The sequence below is a fragment of the Salmo trutta genome, chromosome 3, assembly GCF_901001165.1.
Source record: "Salmo trutta chromosome 3, fSalTru1.1, whole genome shotgun sequence".
NCBI lineage: Eukaryota > Metazoa > Chordata > Actinopteri > Salmoniformes > Salmonidae > Salmo > Salmo trutta.
Genome location: NC_042959.1, coordinates 38612110 through 38631048, shown reverse-complemented (window position 1 = coordinate 38631048; position 18939 = coordinate 38612110). Strand labels below are relative to the sequence as shown.

The following is an 18939-nucleotide window of genomic DNA, read 5'->3' as shown; positions in this document are numbered from 1 at the left end:
AGTTATCTGATCCTAACTGCACCGTATGCAAGTCTCCCAGTCACTCAGATCCCATCGGAAATTAAGAGTCTCTTTTTCCCCCTTATATAGTGCGTAAGCTCCTCTGTCTGCAAAAGCCACAACTTCTCCATACTCTGTAATTACATTTACTATTGGCTGAAGAGATTGTGCTACTGTGCTTCCATCATATTTGGATGTTATCAGGTAAACCCTATTTTCTATAAACCTTACCTCGTATTGCAACACTGTTTCAGCAAGCAGATGGGGATGAATGTTACCCACGTTGACAGTTAGCTAGAACACACTGTGGTCACGGCCAGTAGGCAGTATGTGTATCCTGTTTCCAGGTGGATTTCATTGTGACTGGGCTGTGTACAGTGGGTCCTGTCTAACCATAGGGCTGCAATGTGGAGCTAATCTCCCCTGAAGGCTGACTGGGCTGGTTGCTCTCTGTCAGAGCCACAGCAACAGCACAGCCTCACAGAGGGACCCAGGCAGCCATGTCTGCAGGCTACAGCGCTCGGCGCGGACAGAGACACGGCCAGCCCCGAGATGTCAGCTGTGAGGTTTGGGGAGAACGCCACCGAGGTCTGATGCTGATGAGGAGTTGGAACCAGTCCATCTGTTCCTACTCAGAGCTGCCCTCTGAGACTCCCTATCTCCTCTCCTCTCTTCCTCTTACCCCCTTTGACTTGCCTTCTCTGGACGGGCCTCTCTAACATCTCTCTCTCTCGCTTACCTTCTGGTCCCTTCTCTCTCTTTCCCTCTTCCTTCTTTCCCCATTTGTCAAGTCTTTCCTCCCATGGTCCATCTCTATTTGCCTTCCTCTTTGTCTCGTTCTCTATTGCTCTCCGTACTCTTCTCGTTCTTTCTCTTTCCCTCCCTCCTCCTCCCACTCCTCATCCTTCTCTCTTTCTCTATGCCCCATGCTCCCCCATCACCACAGTGGGTGTCATCAGTATGACATGTGCTGTCCTCCTGGTATAAACAGTGCTCCCTAACAGCCGAAAGCCGTCAGCCCTGCACATCCCAAACACCTTTGGTAATTGCCACAGTGCAATGGCAGTCAATGCGTTGCAACTCACATTTTGCTGTAATGCTATGCTGTATATTACCCACCATATTAATTTACCAACACAGGCTTTTTGTGGTTATTGAACTATGAGTGAAAAAGAAAGAGAGCAGCACACTCTAGCAGCTCAGATGCAATATTGAGCTATGCAATCATTCCTCCATAGCAGACAACAGGCTTGTTGTTCGAATTAGAGAGAACACATGCAATTAAATAGATCTACTGTGTTTGAAATAACAACGTCAAAGTGAGAGCTGTGGCTGGGTTTCTTAAAGGCCTCTGAGTGATCCAGAGAGGGAACAGAACAGGAGAGTTATTTGTTTTGATCAGTGTAAACTGGAGAACATCCGCAGGGAGATTTGGTAATTAGGCCAACTCGTTTCCTCATTAACTTGTAAAGGAATGGAAACAGGTGCAGATACTCACATTATGGTTCACCACTAAATAGATACATAATACTACGGTACATAGCTGGGAGAAATGAACAATGTAAATACAACCGTTGGTGAGAGAGGCAGAAGAGAGAGGCTTGAGTCTAGTCTTAAATTCCTACAGGCATTCGATCAGAAAGGTACAGTACATTGAAGCATATTTATTAATTAAAACTCATTCTCAGTCGTTAAATATTGAGCATAATCCAACTTCATATGATCTGTTTCTCCCTGTGGTCTATGGAATGACCAAACGTGGTTGATTGTTATCCGTGGTTGATGTAAATAAAGTAAATAGCTGCATTTCTTGGGGCGTCAAACCCTTTTCTCGGACAGGTGGTCAAGGTTTGCTGGTTTATGGTAAAACATGTCAGAAGTCTTTCTGCAGGACATATTGGTTAGAGTTGTGACTGTGTCTGTGGGGCAATGTTAAATTGTCCTTGAATTATGAAGGCTGGCCACATATGAAAGGGATCTTTCGGAGTGTCTCTGGCACCGGTGCCAGCTCCGGCTCCAACAGAAAATCAAATGTCTCATGAGAAGCGGCTAGCTAATGAGGACATTGAAGCATGGCACCATGGAACCGCACATACCGCACGCGACAGTAGCAGCCAAAACAAAATCTCAGAGTACCAGGCTATATTCTGCTCAGAAATTCGTCATATCCTCATGCTGTTGCTGTACATCAATGCTAGTTTCACTTCTACTTAGGTCACTTGTTAGCTGTATATCAATGTATTATTTTCACATTTCTATCAATTTTGGTGTATGTATTATTGGTGTCCATAACAATATCAATATCAGTGTTCACAATAAGCCCTTGAATGATTTTTACAATTGAATATATTTTAATGATTTTATTGGGTTTTAATGCTCACCATTTCAGAGTGATGAACTAATGTTATGAGATCAAAGATACAGTAGACAGAAACTCCTAGATATTTCATACCCTTTAATAAAGTTATGAATCATTTGGTTCTATTACCTGCCTGGGCTGGCATTGGGCAGGTAGTGTGTTGTGAGGTGGGTCAGCGAGAGAATGCTGCAGCCCAGACAAGCAGCAGGTAGCAAGGTGACACGACTAGTTGTGCATCTGCTGCCAACTTGTGATATTATTGCTCTGTGCCTCCCTACTTCTTGGACAACACCCACTTTAAAAGTATGGCATTGACAAACACACACACACACACACACACACACACACACACTCCTGGATTTCGATGAAGTTTCAAGTAGTGTAACTAATTCTGTGCGTTTGGAAGACCTTGATGTGTACGGCGTGGATTAAAAGGCTGGTCGGATGACTAGCTTGAATGTTCTTGCTAAATTCCCAGTAAATATATTTGATGTCAGGTGGCCTTCGCTTGATAATCGTTGGCCTCTCTTCAGTCTGTTCAGGATCTAAGACTTTTACTTAAGTTCTCGGAATGTTTAAAGAATGTATTGTATTAATCTACTACGGTTCATCATTACAGTGATTAACATAAACCAGCTTTATGGAGACCTTGGATCGTAAAAAAAAAAAAAGGATTATTTCATTATTCCATCGTTATTAGACAGCAGAATTATGTCTGTGAGTGAGCCGTTTCATCAGGGAACCAGTTAATGCTCTTCATAAATAGACGGACGGTACAGTATTGACTGTACGTTGGCACATTGTATATTATCCTAATTACTGTAGATGGTATAAATAAGTAAGCCTAGTCCGAGCCAGAATGTCCCATAGGGCAGAAGCCTTTCCCTCTGTTTCTGGAGTGTGATGCACCTTGATGTAGTTGATGGTATAACTATGACTCTCTCTTCTCTCCAAGCGGCATACAGTATTTAAGATCTTTTGGATGTTAGCCATGTAAAGTGTAAAGGTTATGTCAGCCTTGGTGAGGATGGGGGGGACGGGATGAGGGAATCAACATTAATCCCTTGTTATCGTTCAAATGGTTAGTATATTGACGTAGTGTCAGGGGGATTTTAGATAGATTAAGATGTGCACATAGGCATATTGTATGCTATCGATTCTGGGAGGGGTTTTTGCTTGTGTTAAGCATTTTCAAAGTGAGGTTAGTTATAGAGTTCGCTTTAGGTTCCGCTGTTTATGTTACAGTAGAGAGAGTAGGAGGGGGGAAAGAAATTCTGCTGTTTCAATAATTGTACAATAGCCATACATCCTGAATTAGTTTTCCAGTAAATTCTAAGATAGAGACCAAATCCCCCATCAACTGTGTTGTAAATGAAAGGTCTTTAAACTTAAACAGGTAGTGTAAATGATTAGCATTGCCATCTGCCCAGTTGAGCTGAATGACTGTATGGGGGATAGTGGGGGAAATATGGAAGTCCTCACTGAGCTCCTATCCTTGGGTCTCCAACCTCGCTGCTACAGTAGGGCTCCCTCAGTTAGACGTGATTGACTGTCAGAGGCAAATGTCACTCTAACAGCGATGCACGGCGAGGAGAGGAAACGTCAGTAACCAAGGAGGAAATGGCAGGCTGTCCAACAGCAATATGACAATGTGGTTTGAACTAGTTCATTAAGCAGCCCAGTGTATTCGGAACTCTCTCTTTCTCTCAGACTCTGGTCTCTGTGGGGGCCCTGTCAGTGGACAGGTGCAGGGCCACTTCTCTTTATTAATGACAAGCAAAGTAAAGCAACCTGCACAAGGAGCTATGCTGGCTGCCAGCCAGCATACGCACTGGGGCCGGAAACGGAGGAGGATGGGGAGAGGGAGGAGGGTGGAGGGTATACGGCGGAATGCAGCCACGCACCTTAGAACTGACAAATGCCCAGGCTACTCCACCACACTCCAGCGCCACTGTGACAAATGGGGTTTGAGCACACGAAACACAGGATGGATTGAGTTCCTCAGAGGACAATGGTTTTAGAAAGGCAATGTCTGATGAAGTTTGTGGAGGAAGGTGACTGAGCTCGTAAAAGCCAGGGCTCCCTGTTCGTGAACATAACAAGCCCTTTCCTTTCCCACCGGTTGTTTTATTGTCCCAGGTGAGAGGGATTAGTACATTCAGAGGCCTCGCCATTGATCAAAGTAAGTACAATAATACAATAAGAATGTACACACGACCTCAAATAAACTCAATAACCCCTGTATTTAAGCCATTTAACAGAAATACATTTTATTCTGAAAAAAAAAACATGATAATAATCATAACTCTATCAAGGAATCTTAATGAAGACATCTATCTTAAGGCATCTGCATTTCGACATTTCTGTAACGTAATAACAATGGATGATATCATGTAGGCTTACTGTATTATTATTGCTATTACACATCCTGCTATCTGAGTGCAGAGCAGAATGACAGTAAGGACATAAGCTGTAGTTAGATGTCTTTATGCCTTTGTCTGTGTGGTTCCTCTTAGAACAGGCAAGCCCAGCAGAATGAAAAAAGGCATGTTGGGTGAATACAATGCAAATCTATTTCTGTCAACAGAAATCAACTCCAGGCAATTACTGTCAATCGTGTGCATTTGATTATTACAGCATTTTTGAATTAAGCAGAGTCTTAAGCTGCCAGTTATAGACATTCATCAGTTGTCTTGCAGGGTGATTTAAATATCTTGTTCTTGTCCTCCTAGCTTTCTCTACCCTCGCTTTGTCTGTTTTCGCCGGCTGCTGACTCTGGTACAGTTATGTATTGATGCTCTGGTAATGGACTGCGGGGTTCACTCAAATAAAGAAGACAAACAGGGGAAGGAAATGTTTGGTTTTCCTTCCATCCTTGTTTTATTTCCATCCATTATTCCCTGATTATTGATGTAAATGAACAGGGTAATTGTTTCCGACCAAAACTGAAATGAAACTCATTCTTTCTCATTACGGACCTCTTCAGAAGATGTCTGTGACATGATTGCCTTTCTATTTCAATATCATTATCATCTGATTGTGTTATTTTGACCTGATTTCTCTTCTACACCTCTTATAGCAAGCTCAAATGAAAAGGCATTTGAGCAGGTAGAAAGAGGGTTTGTTATCTACATTGAAATCACAATTGGAATGGCTTTTGATTTTCCTATCGACCGTGACATAGCGAATCATTAAAAATAATAGCTTACAGTGGAACACTCCTCAAGTGTGAAATGTTTTTATATGTTTCTGTTTCACATATTCAACAGCATTCTGTCATGTTGGCTAGTGGTCAATACATAACCTGACAATAATTATTTTCAGTCAGACAAACAAAGCTCACACACATGCGCGCCTGATTGGCAGACATTGAAAGAGCAACAAAGCTCTCAAGCCACTCCATCCAGCGGATGTAGCAGGACATGATTACCATGTTGGGTTGAGTACACGATTTGACATATCTTTGACGTCCACTGTTTCTCTCCCTTGACATCCTACTGTCTCCCTGGGGCTCCAACGTCTCTCCTTTATGCCTCCTGCACAGCTAGCTCCTTGATCAAGACAAGTTGGCTGTGTCCTTCTTTCTTCACATACTCAGTAATGGTTTGACAAAGTTGTAGGTTAATCATTTTATGTACTACAATACTATTTTACATTCACAAGGATCAAAGAGCCCTTAAATAGTATGCATCTTTTTGAGAAATACATACCCTACATACATTATATCGCTGTATAATTTTATGCAATTCACTAGTCATACAACTAATAACATTTTCAAATTTAGGCTGTTACTTCAATGTGCTGGAGATCAGTGATTTAATGAAGAGATTATATAACTGTGGACAACAAGTCTTTTCCCTCTGTATAGTAATAAGACGGTAGTATACTAGACACAATACGCTGTGGCATTATTTAACTCACTAGTCCCTCTGCATTACTGAGTAATGTGCTGTATAATAATGTGCCTGAGCCATATTAAAATTAGAGAGACTGGGAAAACAAAACAGTGTAATACCCTATCAAATATCCCTACAGAGTGTTTAGGTGTTTGACATGGCAAATAAATTCAAATCCGTTTTGTGGTCTCGACGGGCCTCTGTGGTCAAGTCGATTTATTTAAAATGTCCTAAGTTGTGGGTTGATAAACTGCCTTTCCAGCTCAATAACAGAGAGTGGGCCATAACCCTCCCCACATCTCCATATTTATTTCCCTCTGATAAGATTGGTTTTGTCTGCGTCGGAGTGTAACTCATTTCTGGATTCATATTGAAATGGCTGCTACCCCTGGTCCCCAATTTTATACCTGTGTAAAGATACATGTCCACTGAAAGCTATTCATTCACATTTTTCAAGAAAATAATAAACAAGCTATCAAATGCAAGTCGGGGACTGAAATTGCACATCAGCACAAAGTATTTGGTGGGCTATAGCTCTGACATTGACTTTTTTCCTCCTCTCAGCTGTCATGGCTGAAATTGCTATACTGCTTCATGATAGACTTGGCCAGTGTGCAGCAGCCAGGTCAAGCTATTATTATTGCAGCAGGTGCTGAGATCTACACAGGATTTTACAATGCATTTTGGTTCTGTGCTGGGCTTAGTAACTGTGAGGGCTGACGACCAGCAACTTAACACCTCGTGTACTGGATGACAGCCTCTATATTTCATTATTTCATTTCGTCTGCTGCCTTTATTCACTTTTTTAGGAGGCTATATTTCAGTTTTTCAGTTGCTTTACTTGAAAAGGTGAGAAAGTTAATGGACAGTTTCAGGACATTGGGTTATTATATAACATAAGTCCACTCTGTCCACACCAGTGGGCTGCTAAGGTTTTGCAGCTATCTTTATGATACTGCCCTTTCCTTACTTCTTCACTCATACTTAATTCTAAGTTATTTTCGGACTCAAATTTGGGCCACATCCATATGCAAATATTAAAGGTGGCACTGTGCAAATAGGGATCCGGTGCAGCAGCTGACTGGAATGATATATCTGGCCGTGATAGGCCTTGTCGTCGCAATTAATAGCTCCCCTCCTAAACCCTGCCACAGTGGCAAACACAAGAAGGCAACAATGATTGAATCATCCAGAAAAGTGCATTGCGGCTATGACCCCGGGCAACATATGGCTGCTTCTTCGGCGCCTGTTTATGTAATCTGTAACCTGTGCACTCAACGATGGTTCGGTGTGCCTTTTGTCTGAAAGACAACACATTAACCTAGCAGACCGAACTAATGTGTGCTGCTTCTGCTTCTCTTGCATCTCATCTTCCACACGTCTGAGCTCTCACAAATAAACTCAGGGAACATCACCTCCCATCGTAACCCCTCCCCTTAGCTCCAGCCTGCAGTTTGTAGCCATCACCCCCTCCTCATTCCTGGCTATGTCTGTAATTAATTTCCAACCTGGTGTGAGAAAAATTATCAGAGTAAAATGTAAATAACAAACTCTATATGGTAAATCGGCATTAGTGGTAGGAGACCTCAACACAAATGATAGTGGACAGATTTTGAATGTATAACATTTTTATGGGACACAGAGAGCGTGGAGATGTATTACCTGAAGTCTGTATGAACATACTTCTGTACTGCATTGATTTGCAACCGCGTTTCTGTGTCGATTGGGGCTGCCAGCATAAAATGAGGGATACCTTACTTTTCTCTTTTAGTTTACCTCCTTATTTTTGTTCCTCTGAGTCAATGGCTATTATGACTGATGACAAAAATACTGACTTCAATATGTTGTCCAGCCATGTTACTGGCTGACCTGGCATTTGTGGTTTGGAATGTGAAAGCACATACTGCACTGTAGTCACGCAATGGGGAGAGTAGCATTCCATTTTAGGCAATTCACTAGTGATTTTTGTCCATAGATATACAGTACAGTTAAACATTTTTACAGTACAGTTAAACATTATTTGAAAATGAACTGTGTTTTCAAGTTTTTTGCCTTCTTTGCCTTGCCTCAAGGCCTTATTTGCCTTTCTACAACAGCAGTTCCTTTGCTGCTAACTGGTGTATCCTAAATAACCCTGCATTAGTGTGACAGTGGCTACGACCTTCCCTGCCTCTCCTTGTCATATGCTATTGTTTCACCATGTGTCACGGGTTCAAAGCTCACCACCATTAAGGCAATCTTGATTGACTCGTCATTACAGGTTCCTGTGGGTTTTTTTTAATTTTTTTTTTACCACTCCTCACCTATGAATGACAATGGAGAGAGACGAGAGAGGCTGCAAATTACAGAGTAGAACATGAAATGCCTTTGAAGTCTAGCTAGAGAGCTCCCATTTTTGGATGCAAATGAAAATCCAAATGGAGGAGATTAATGTGTGATAAGAAGATAATCATCCAAATGCATGGAACTAGTGTGAATTCTTTAGGCTTCATTTGAATTTGACCCCCACAGTATAGTAGCTTCCATTGTCTATAGATCCATTATGCTGCCGGGTTTGCGTTGCTCCAATATGTAGGATAAGGATTAGGCTCTTAGTTCCTTGTTTTAGTGTGCGTACTACAGCATACTCCAACAACCACTCTGTTTCCATCAGTTCCTAACCATGTACAACTTCCTCCTCCATAGTGGATGGCTGCATTGATTGGTCAGTGGACCTGAAGAGGTACCGGGTCCTAGCAGGGGAACCAGTGAGGGTGAAGTGCGCCCTGTTCTACAGCTACATCAGGACCAACTACTCCATGGCCCAGAGCGCCAAGCTCCGGCTCATCTGGTACAAAAACAAAGGGGACTCGGAGGAGCCTATCATCTTCTCGGGCCATCGGCTCAGCAAGGAGGATGACTCCATCTGGTTCCGCTCAGCCGAGCTGGAGGACAACGGCTTCTACACCTGTGTCCTGAGGTGGGTTTATTTAGTCACTCTGTCTCCGAGGAGTTTAATCAAACGTTTAAGCTTTTCTTAACCCTCAACCAAACAAACACAATTTTTTCCCCCCAATCATTCACAGTCCATTGGCAGCCTAACTTTTTCAGGAATGGAATTCATTGGGTAACAGATTATGACGGATCCTGGCCCCAGTGGTCCCACCAACAAACAGTACAGTAGTTTAAGAGGCCCTAATTTACCTATCTACTTTACATCTACTTTCCAAGGCTACTGTAGTGTGTCAGTGTGTCTATTGTTATGCTAATCAGCCCCCTCTTTGCACGCCACCGCGACAACAGCCAAGCAAGCCCTGAGATGGCACACAGCATAAGGAGGATGAAGGGATCCTCATCCTCATCGCATGCCATGTTCAGTTTCCTGGTGGAGGAATGCATGACTGGCCTTGTGAGGTTGGTTCACCCCTGCAAGGCTCAACAGGGACACTGAACTGTGGTTGACTTGTGTTGTGGAACATGTAACTGACATTCCACAAAAGAATAGACTCTGCAAAAATAATTAATATCAAATCAATAATGTTCGTGTAGGTCCCATGCGAGGAGTTGTGTTGTTAGAATTCCCTCCTGGAATTATGACATCAAACAACGTGCGAATCATAAATCGAAGGTCTTTTTATAACATCTAGGAAAAATATTTTCATGGTTCTTAGCTACTAGAAAATAGGTACCTCGTCGAGGAATAAGAAATTAGGATATCTTACTCAATTATCTTACAGAGGCTTCAGCAAAAATCCTCTATCCACAGATGATAATCCAGCTCCTCTCTGACAAAGCTGATGCTTTTTCCTGGCCAATAATAAGGTTTTTTTCCTCTGGAAAGAAGTGCAGCTCTTTATTCCCCTCACGCTATGCTGACAGTCTAATTAGGAGCAGGATCCTGTCACTTTCACTGGGCCTCTTATTATACTTACTTTCCCACCCAGTTGGACATAGCTGCCACAGCTCAGACAGCCAAGCGCAATGCATTCCAATGTGTTAGCTAGCTAGAGAGTCATCAAGCTGAACTTTCTTTTTTGCCTTGGGAACCACAGATTTGGAAGGAGAAGAAAAAAACACTTGAAATTGAAATAGCATGTCCCTGTGCTATGTCTTATTGAATGTAATATATACAGTGCTGTGTCTCTATGAAGTAATCTCAATATCCTCCGAATTGAATTAACTGTCTGTGAAAGACGTTCAAGGTCAAAAGAGAAGACAAGTCTCTTTGCATGTTTTTATTTCCATTAATGGTGATTGATCCCTGGAGCCAAAGAAGCAGGAATCCAAATAAATGGTGTTTTGGGTTTTGGATAATTCCCATGCTGCTTTTTGAATAATATCCAACAATACAATTGGAGCTCCTAATAATAATAAAAAAAATATGATCAGCATACAGAGAAGCAGGTAGGTAGGTACTCTCTGTGAAATTGGGGAGCTGTGCAGGAGCTGTGACACGCTTCTGAGAGAATTGTTGTAAAATAACATTTGCAGAGGCTGCTGTGCCTGAAATGACAGGATTGCTCTGGAATGGAGGAATCAATTTTCTACTGAGGGTCCAGTGACCCGCAGGAGGGGTAATGCTCAGGATAATGCCCAGGCCACCTACAAAGACCACTTGGAATAAAACACACATGCACACCTACTATACACACACACACACATATACACACACACACACACACACATACATACACATAGCACATACATACATACATACATACATACACGTAGCACATACATACATACACATAGCACATACATACATACACATAGCACACACACACACACACACACACACACACACACACACACACACACACACACACACACACACACACACACACACACACACACACACACACACACACACACACACACACACACACAGTTTGATGGCAGTTATATAGAGTTCCAGCAATACCCTCTGTTTTATTAGAACATGAACAATGACTAATCATGCCTTGATGCCAGTGAAACACACAGCACCAGCATGGCATGTTAAGCTGTAGTGAACGAGTCGATGCAATCTGCCCGGCTAATGCGCCGCAAGAGACAGATTCACCACCCCTTTATTTCTCATTCTCTCCAGCGAGGCTAGTCTGAGCAGCACTGATGGAGGGAGAAGCATTTCACACCTTCCCCCTAACAATGGATACGCATTTATCTTTGTTCAATAACTTTATGGCGAGGAAAAATACAACACGTTGCCACTGTCTGAGTGATGCCTCTTGAAAGACTCCCGAGCACTTTTATATTCATTATCTTCCACTGTGCATGGCCAGGCTGGCTGCCTCATGTTTTTTCTTTCTGTGTTCTCACTAAACTGTGGCCAAGCCTAAGCTAGGCTATTCCCCCAGAGGTCTGAAGAGTAATCTGTGCCACCTGTCTTTTTCTCCCCTCATAAGATAATTCTCCTCTCTACAATCGCCCGGGTGTCACAGACCTCTTCTTACAAAGCGGTCCAGGTTTTTAACCTTTCTATTAATCTGGCCATCCAGGACCCCGTTAGAGAGAGAGCCAGAGAGAAAGGCGCTTAGGTGCTTGGCAAAGTCTAAATCCACGCTACCACGCCTGCCAGTTCTTTTCAGATATTAAACACACAGGCACTAGCTTTGACATTAATAAACTTTTAAGCTCTCTGAAAACCTAATGTATATTTATTGTGGGCTGAGATTATTTTTCTACATGTCTACAAAGAGGGAATCTTACTTAAGATGTCTTTGTTTTATCTATGTGTATCTTACTAAACTTATAAACAATGGTTGAGCAGAAGGTTTTCAGTAAATACATTACAACTGGTCTAGACTTAAACAGTCATTGTTAAAATACTGTTACAATATGATACTGCGCTTAAAAGGTAGATAGTCTTTTAAGAAAAATCTATCCAAACAAATGAAAATCATTATTTTCCAATAATCTCTCTTGTGAATGAATGTTAGACTCCAGAAAAAAGCATTCTGAGACAGTATTATTGAGAACTAAAACCATTTAGTTATTTTCTCAGACAGATTGCAAAAAAAAGCTCTTGTTCTTTCTTTGTTCAGTCTGGGTCAGACAGACAGAGATTCTCACAGAGAGGCAGCCAGGCAGGGTGGCTGAGATCAAATCAAATCAAATTTATTTATATAGCCCTTCGTACATCAGCTGAAATCTCAAAGTGCTGTACAGAAACCCAGCCTAAAACCCCAAACAGCAAGCAATGCATGTGAAAGAAGCACGGTGGCTGGGAAAAACTCCCTAGGAAAAACTCCTGAGAAAGGCCAAAAACCTAGGAAGAAACCTAGAGAGGAACCAGGCTATGAGGGGTGGCCAGTCCTCTTCTGGCTGTGCCGGGTGGATATTATAACAGAACATGGTCAAGATGTTAAAATGTTCGTAAATGACCAGCATGGTCAAATAATAATAATCATAGTAGTTGTCGAGGGTGCAACAAGCACGTCCGGTGAACAGGTCAGGGTTCCGTAGCCGCAGGCAGAATAGTTGAAACTGGAGCAGCAGCATGGCCAGGTGGACTGGGGACAGCAAGGAGTCATCATGCCAGGTAGTCCTGAGGCATGGTCCTAGGGCTCAGGTCCTCCGAGAGAAAGAGAGAAAGAGAGAATTAGAGAGAGCATATTTACATTCACACAGGACACCGGATAAGACAAGAGAATACTCCAGATGTAACAGACTGACCCTAGCCCCCCGACACATAAACTACTGCAGCATAAATACTGGAGGCTGAGACAGGAGGGATCAGAAGACACTGTGGCCCCATCCGATGATACCCCCGGACAGGGCCAAACAGGCAGGATATAACCCCACCCACTTTGCCAAAGCACAGCCCCCACACCACTAGAGGGATATCTACAACCACCAACTTACCGTCCGAAGACAAGGCCGAGTATAGCCCACAAAGATCTCCGCCACGGCACAACCCAAGGGGGGGGCGCCAACCCAGACAGGAAGACCACGTCAGTGGCTCAACCTACTCAAGTGACGCACCCCTCCCATGGACGGCATGGAAGAACACCAGTAAGTCAGTGACTCAGCCCCTGTAAAAGGGTTAGAGGCAGAGAATCCCAGTGGGAAGAGGGGAACCGACAAGGCAGAGACAGCAAGGGCGGTTCGTTGCTCCAGCCTTTCCGTTCACCTTCACACTCCTGGGCCAGACTATACTTAATCATAGGACCTACTGAAGAGATAAGTCTTCAGTAAAGACTTAAAGGTTGAGACTGAGTCTGCGTCTCTCACATGGGTAGGCAGACCATTCCATAAAAATGGAGCTCTATAGGAGAAAACCCTACCTCCAGCCGTTTGCTTAGAAATTCTAGGGACAATTAGGAGGCCTGCGTCTTGTGACCGTAGCGTACGTGTAGGTATGTACGGCAGGACCAAATCGGAAAGATAGGTAGGAGCAAGCCCATGTAATGCTTTGTAGGTTAGCAGTAAAACCTTGAAATCAGCCCTTGCCTTAACAGGAAGCCAGTGTAGGGAGGCTAGCACTGGAGTAATATGATCAAATTTTTTGGTTCTAGTCAGGATTCTAGCAGCCGTATTTAGCACTAACTGAAGTTTGTTTAGTGCTTTATCCGGGTAGCCGGAAAGTAGAGCAATGCAGTAGTCCAGCCTAGAAGTAACAAAAGCATGGATTAATTTTTCTGCGTCATTTTTGGACAGAAAGTTTTTGATTTTTGCAATGTTACGTAGATGGAAAAAAGCTGTCCTTGAAGCAGTCTTGATATGTTCTTCAAAAGAGAGATCAGGGTCCAGAGTAACGCCGAGGTCCTTCACAGTTTTATTTGAGACGACTGTACAACCATCCAGATTAATTGTCAGATTCAACAGAAGATCTCTTTGTTTCTTGGGACCTAGGACAAGCATCTCTGTTTTGTCCGAGTTTAAAAGTAGAAAATTTGCAGCCATCCACTTCCTTATGTCTGAAACACAGGCTTCTAGCGAGGGCAATTTTGGGGCTTCACCATGTTTCATTGAAATGTACAGCTGTGTGTCGTCCGCATAGCAGTGAAATTTAACATTATGTTTTCGAATGACATCCCCAAGAGGTAAAATATATAGTGAAAACAATAGTGGTCCTAGAACGGAACCTTGAGGAACACCGAAATTTACAATTGATTTGTCAGAGGACGAACCATTCACAGAGACAAACTGATATCTTTCCGACAGATAAGATCTAAACCAGGCCAGAACTTGTCGATGTAGACCAATTTGGGTTTCCAATCTCTCCAAAAGAATGTGGTGATCGATGGTATCAAAAGCGGCACTAAGATCTAGGAGCATGAGGACAGATGCAGAGCCTCGGTCTGACGTCATTAAAAGGTCATTTACCACCTTCACAAGTGCAGTCTCAGTGCTATGATGGGGTCTAAAACCAGACTGAAGCGTTTCGTATACATTGTTTGTCTTCAGGAAGGCAGTGAGTTGCTGCGCAACAACTTTTTCTAACATTTTTGAGAGGAATGGAAGATTCGATATAGGCCGATAGTTTTTTATAATTTCTGGGTCAAGATTCGGCTTTTTCAAGAGAGGCTTTATTACTGCCACTTTTAGTGAGCTTGGTACACATCCGGTGGATAGAGAGCCGTTTATTATGTTCAACATAGGAGGGCCAAGCACAGGAAGCAGCTCTTTCAGTAGTTTAGTTGGAATAGGGTCCAGTATGCAGCTTGAGGGTTTGGAGGCCATGATTATTTTCATCATTATGTCAAGAGATATAGTACTAAAACACTTTAGTATCTCCCTTGATCCTAGGTCCTGGCAGAGTTGTGCAGACTCAGGACAATGGAGCCCTGGAGGAATACCCAGATTTAAAGAGGAGTCCGTAATTTGCTTTCTAATGATCATGATCTTTTCCTCAAAGAACTTCATAAATTTATTACTGCTGAAGTGAAAGCCATCCTCCATTTGCGAATGATGCTTTTTAGTTAACTTTGCGACAGTGTCAAAAAGAAATTTCGGATTGTTCTTATTTTCCTCAATTAAGTTGGAAAAATAGGATGATCGTGCAGCAGTGAGGGCTCTTCGATACTGCACGGTACTGTCTTTCCAAGCTAGTCGGAAGACTTCCAGTTTAGTGTGGCGCCATTTCCGTTCCAATTTTCTGGAAGCTTGCTTCAGAGCTCGTGTATTTTCTGTATACCAGGGAGCTAGTTTCTTATGACAGATGTTTTTAATTTTTAGGGGTGCAACTGCATCTAGGGTATTGCGCAAGGTTAAATTGAGTTCCTCGGTTAGGTGGTTAACTGATTCTTGTCCTCTGACGTCCTTGGGTAGGCAGAGGGAGTCTGGAAGGGCATCAAGGAATCTTTGGGTTGTCTGAGAATTTATAGCACGACATTTAATCTTCCTTGGTTGGGGTCTGAGCAGATTATTTGTTGCAATTGTGAACGCAATAAAATGGTGGTCCGATAATCCAGGATTATGAGGAAAAACATTAAGATCCACAACATTTATTCCATGGGACAAAACTAGGTCCAGAGTATGACTGTGGCAGTGAGTAGGTCCAGAGACATGTTGGACAAAACCCACTGAGTCGATGATGGCTCCGAAAGCCTTTTGGAGTGGGTCTGTGGACTTTTCCATGTGAATGTTAAAGTCACCAAAAATTAGAATATTATCTGCTATGACTACAAGATCCGATAGGAATTCAGGGAACTCAGTAAGGAACACTGCATATGGCCCAGGAGGCCTGTAAACAGTAGCTATAAAAAGTGATTGAGTAGGCTGCATAGATTTCATGACTAGAAGCTCAAAAGACGAAAACGTCATTGTTTTTTTTTTTGTAAATTGAAATTTGCTATCGTAAATGTTAGCAACACCTCCGCCTTTGCCGGATGCACGGGGGGTATGGTCACTAGTGTAACCAGGGGGTGAGGCCTCATTTAACACAGTAAATTCATCAGGCTTAAGCCATGTTTCAGTCAGGCCAATCACATCAAGATTATGATCAGTGATTAGTTCATTGACTATAACTGCCTTGGAAGTGAGGGATCTAACATTAAGTAACCCAATTTTGAGATGTGAAGTATCACAATCTCTTTCAATAATGGCAGGAATGGAGGAGGTCTTTATACTAGTAAGATTACTGAAGCGAACACCGCCATTTTTAATTTTGCCCAACCTAGATCGAGGCACAGACACGGTCTCAATGGGGAAAGCTGAGCTGACTACGCTAACTGTGCTAGTGGCAGACTCCACTAAGCTGGCAGGCTGGCTAACAGCCTGTTGCCTGGCCTGCACCCTATTTCATTGTGGAGCTAGAGGAGTTAGAGCCCTGTCTATGTTCGTAGATAAGATGAGAGCACCCCTCCAGCTAGGATGGAGTCCGTCACTCCTCAGCAGGCCAGGCTTGGTCCTGTTTGTGGGTGAGTCCCAGAAAGAGGGCCAGTTATCTACAAATTCTATCTTTTGGGAGGGGCAGAAAACAGTTTTCATCCAGCGATTGAGTTGTGAGACTCTGCTGTAGAGCTCATCACTCCCCCTAACTGGGAGGGGGCCAGAGACAATTAATCGATGCCGACACATCTTTCTAGCTGATTTACATGCTGAAGCTATGTTGCGCTTGGTGACATCTGACTGTTTCATCCTAACATCGTTGGTGCCGACGTGGATAACAATATCTCTATACTCTCTACACTCGCCAGTTTTAGCTTTAGCCAGCACCGTCTTCAGATTAGCCTTAACGTCGGTAGCCCTGCCCCCTGGTAAACAGTGTATGATCGCTGGATGATTAGTTTTAAATCTAATACTGCGGGTAATGGAGTCGCCAATGACTAGGGTTTTCAATTTGTCAGAGCTAATGGTGGGAGCCGTCGGCGTCTCAGACCCCACAACGGGAGGAGCAGAGACCAGAGAAGTCTCGGCCTCCGACTCCGACTCGCTTAACGGGGAGAACCGGTTGAAAGTTTCTGTCGGCTGAATAAGCGACACCGGTTGAGCATTCCTACAGCGTTTCCCTCCAGACACCATGAGAAAGATGTCCGGCTGCGGGGACCGTGCGAGGGGGTTTATACTAACGTTACTATCTGTACTTGCTGGTGGCACAGACGCTGTTTCATCCTTTCCTACACTGAAATTACCCTTGCCTAACGATTGCGTCTGAAGCTGGGCTTGCAGCACAGCTATCCTTGCCGTAAGGCGATCGTTCTCCTGTATATTATGAGTACAACGACTGCAATTAGAAGGCATCATGTTAATGTTACTTAGCTTCGGCTGTTTGAAGTCCTGACGAACCATGTCCAGATAAAACCTCCGGGGTAGGAAAGTTGAATGAAAAAAAAAAAGTTGAGTGAGGGAAAAAGTAAAAATATACGGTATGAAAAAGTAAAAACCGTCAGGTAGCAAAGTAAAAACGGCAACAAAAACGCACAGCAGCGTAAACAAGTCTGCAAGTTGTGAGCCCCTGACTTGCAGAACATCATATATGACTCACTGCCTCGATTCAGTCTTATGTAACAACATTTTAAATGGTGATTTTTACATTGGATAAGTAGAGACTCAGAGCTATAAAATGGTATATGATTTTACGAATGAACATCTACAGCTCAGCTGTTCAGGGCAGCCATCATGTTGAGAACAGTCCAATGTTATATCTTTCAAAAATCTGCAGTAGCCAGAATTGTCTTCATATACTGAGCAACTCACGTTATCCGAACTCATCTCTCGGCATGTCCAGCCCATCCAATCATGGCTAGTGGAAAGGTTCCTGGCTTTTTCCGTGGCTAAACCAACTAGGCTCATCATTTAACAATTTTATTTGTATTTACAGATGGCATACACCTTTGTTATTAAGGCAAATGAAAGTTCACATGTTCCAGAAGGCATTTCTGCAACAACAACATTTTGATAAAAATATATTTTTTAAAGCTTTCAAATGCCTCTCCTGTGAAGTAGCGACGTGCAACATATGCCTAGTTTCTTGAAACGGGTCACATATAGCATGTTATCGCTTCAGCAGAAGAGTCACCTTGACTCTGGCTGCGGGTAGATAGATAGCTAGCGAGAACGACCACCCGCTTGTCATTTTGTGTACACAGCACCTTTACTACATGGTGTGAAGCCTTGTGTTCTGTGTTCATCGGGACGGGGTAATCTCACCCACTTTACTCCCCCTGTCTGAACACTTTTCCTGTCATCTGAAATACTGGGGTGTCCATGCCATTAACTGGTCAGGTCTCTAGAGATTGGAGAGGGAAAGTGTTGTCTTTTGCTGGACCACTGCCCTCTGTCCTTGTCCTAACCCCCTAATTATACTTCCTAATTGGCATTTTGAGGAACAATCTTTTTGAAATGTTTTGACGTCTGAGATGTGTGGTTGGACTCATTCTCTCTTTCCAGCGTGTCTGATGAAAAGCTGTCTTTCTAGAGACTCCCCACAATGATGGTCATGGACTATTGCCCCCTCTGTATAAGAACACTACTGTGTGTGTGTGCGTGTGCGTGTGTGTGCGAGTGTGCACGCGTGACAACCGCACAGTAAGCAGGTTTGAGACTGGAGAAAATCTACCTCTATCTTTGATGTGCTGCTCTACATAGCAGCCCCATAGGGACCAACCTATTAACCCTTTCAACCCAAGCACCCATTTAACCTTGAACATCACACAAACCCATTGATCCAGGCTGAACCAACCACTGCAGATTGGTGATCTGGAAGGTTTTATCACGAACAATGGCCCATGGGTCAACAGAAATGTCATTGTTGTGGCA

The 18939-nt window shown here is 43.1% G+C and overlaps 1 protein-coding gene across 1 annotated transcript in view; it reads left to right on the top strand.

Moving 5' to 3' along the window:
* The window catches only part of LOC115174963 (X-linked interleukin-1 receptor accessory protein-like 2), a 345823-nt gene that overhangs the window by 196919 nt on the left and 129965 nt on the right, over positions 1 to 18939 (top strand). The window contains exon 3 of the mRNA XM_029734041.1: positions 8941 to 9214. Within this exon, the coding sequence (XP_029589901.1) occupies positions 8941 to 9214 (274 nt within the window). The remainder of the gene's footprint in view (positions 1 to 8940; positions 9215 to 18939) is intronic.